Here is a 2,500-nt window from a genome sequence, read left to right as displayed (position 1 = left end):
ATCCGTCGGAGGAGGAATAGGAGGAGGTGGTGGTGGAACGGCAGCCTCCACTTCGTCCTCGTCGACGGCAGGAGGTGGAGGAGGGGGAGGGAGGTACAATATGCCCCAGAAGTATTACCGAGGTGTTCGTTCTCGTCACACCTCTTATCAGATTAATGTGTGAAAATGGGGTCCAGTGAGTGCCGGGGACGCGGGGAAGTAGGGGCCGGGGGCCGGGGAACGGGGGACGGGGGTGTCTTCTGCGCTGTATGTGCTAGGTAGGAGTAACGATGATGCGCTCTGTGAGCGGCACAGTAATGAGATAACATGTCCCCCCTGTTCTCACGTGTACCAGTTATCCCCCCGCACACATGATACTTCCCCCCCCTCCTCAACTGCCTCCCTCCCCCCCGCCACAACAGACAGCTGTTGAAAACTCGTGTCGAACTTTATATCAGACTTGACGGGGATTCTCCCCCCCCTTAGAGTAAAAGAGTTCAAAAGAAAGGAGACGATGACGTGGACAACGTGAGGTGTTCCCGAAGAAGAGTGTAGCGCTTCGAGATAGGTTTCCGTTCTTCGTGGGAGCGACCACGCTGTGACCAAGTCATTGCACATCATATGCCAAAACGGAGAAAGAGGACACAGAGCGTGAATACATCAAAATATGTCGACCGAATATTTTGATTAGGACTGACTTACAATAGATGGTGTGATTCCCTCACAGACCAACCAGCCATAGCTTAGACTCGTGTGGGTTTGTGTGAACCAATACAATGAAGGTTTTTAATATATGCATATCATTGTGGAGCTGAGGATAGATGTCTGTATATGATCTTTCATCCGGCCAAGATGTACAGTACATAGACATATGCACACAACACACACAATGCACGCACACATACGCACACATACGCACACCCACCCACACAAACCCTCCCCACACACACATACACACACACACACACACACACACATACACACACACACACATTTACTAATGCATATATACATGTATATATATATATATACTGTATATATGTGTATATATATATATATATATATATATATACATACATAGATTCATATATTTTGTACACATACATGCATACAAACATACACACACATGCATACACATACATATATACATACATAAATACATACATACATACATACATACATACATACATACATACATACATACATACATACATACATACATACATACATACATACATACATATGTAAGCACGCAGGGAACAACAATGCGAACCTGCCGCTTTCCAAATCTCATCGACACCCATACCTCCATCTGGAGGTGGAACCCAGAGGGGCTGGTATTCGGTCATCGAACTGTGACCAGGATCTCTGTCAACCTTTACTATCTTTCCACCTCTTCACCTATGAACTGCTCTTCTTCACCTCCTCCCAGTCGGTGGTGTTAATAACCGTTTCACACTAAGACAGTAGTTACAGATGTCCAACTTTTCTTCCCATTGAGTTACACGGAAGGACCGTTGACTGCTACTGTGGGGTTGTGGGTTCCCAGTCACCGTGAAACTCGAAGGCAATAATTACCATTATTACATAACCACACACACAAACACATACACACACACACATACAGACACGAAGGCTTTGTAAACAAGTAATTTTAAACGACAGTAGCTGTTAAATAGAGAAAGAGTGAATATAGCCGAAAGCCGTAAACAAGTATTAGAAGTGATACATAATGACTGATTATTGTTCTCAGATGATAGACAACAATGATTGTTTACTCATGACGTCATGAATGCGTTCGTCTGCTGATTGTGTTGTGTCGAATTCAAGGTAATGAGTTTCAGCTCAAATGTAATATAAAACAAACATTATTAATAAGTAGGTCATGTGATTATTATGATGAGAAGCAAGAAATTTGTGTTCATCAAGACTATCTATCTATGTGATATGCAATGGGGATAATATGGATCGAAGAAACAGTGAAGCTAAAAAGAGGGAATTTATAGAAAACGTGGATTGGTTGAAAATTAACCACAGAGAACGGAAGAGTAGGAGAGGAAGTTGCATAAAAGTGGCTCTTGAAAATGCTGTTATTATATATGGATCCAGTAGCTGTTGTAAGTTGGTGTTCAGTGTTGGAAAAAGTGTTCACAGTGTGATGAAACTGAGTTCAATGGAGACCGGTGTTATAAGATGGTACTGATAGAAGATTGAAAGGAAAGAGAGAGAATATTCAACAAAATTAGGACAGCTATTACCACCCGTAGAAAACTGTGGTCTTGAGAAGGTGATAGCGAGACTCGGGAGTGGTGTGTTAGTAATGGATATGAGACAGTTGTGGACTACTGAGAGCCAAAACTAGCCACTACCCGCCATTTGACTATTCTTCCCCCCTCCCCTTCCCCCTGGTTCTCCTACACCAAACAGCAGAGAACTGTAAAGGTACCTTCAGGTAGGTATACTCCTACTGTATCTCTGCTAGTGTTAGCCAAATCTTGCAGCCAAAGAATAAAAACAAACC

General features: G+C 43.0%; 1 protein-coding gene across 5 annotated transcripts in view; it reads left to right on the top strand.

Annotated features, from left to right (window-relative positions):
- The window catches only part of Dscam4 (Down syndrome cell adhesion molecule 4), a 219,568-nt gene extending 219,381 nt beyond the window's left edge, over positions 1-187 (top strand). For all 5 annotated transcript variants that reach the window (XM_076192527.1, XM_076192529.1, XM_076192528.1 and 2 more), the window contains exon 39: positions 1-187. This exon is cut by the window's left edge and continues 132 nt beyond it. In XM_076192527.1, coding sequence (XP_076048642.1) covers positions 1-163 — 163 coding nt within the window. In that variant the 3' untranslated portion in view covers positions 164-187.
- The last annotated feature ends 2,313 nt before the right edge of the window (positions 188-2,500 follow it).

Source organism: Oratosquilla oratoria, chromosome 11 (assembly GCF_046742065.1).
Source record: "Oratosquilla oratoria isolate Oo_2021 chromosome 11, ASM4674206v1, whole genome shotgun sequence".
NCBI classification, from domain to species: domain Eukaryota; kingdom Metazoa; phylum Arthropoda; class Malacostraca; order Stomatopoda; family Squillidae; genus Oratosquilla; species Oratosquilla oratoria.
This window is presented reverse-complemented; position numbering and strand designations above follow the sequence as displayed.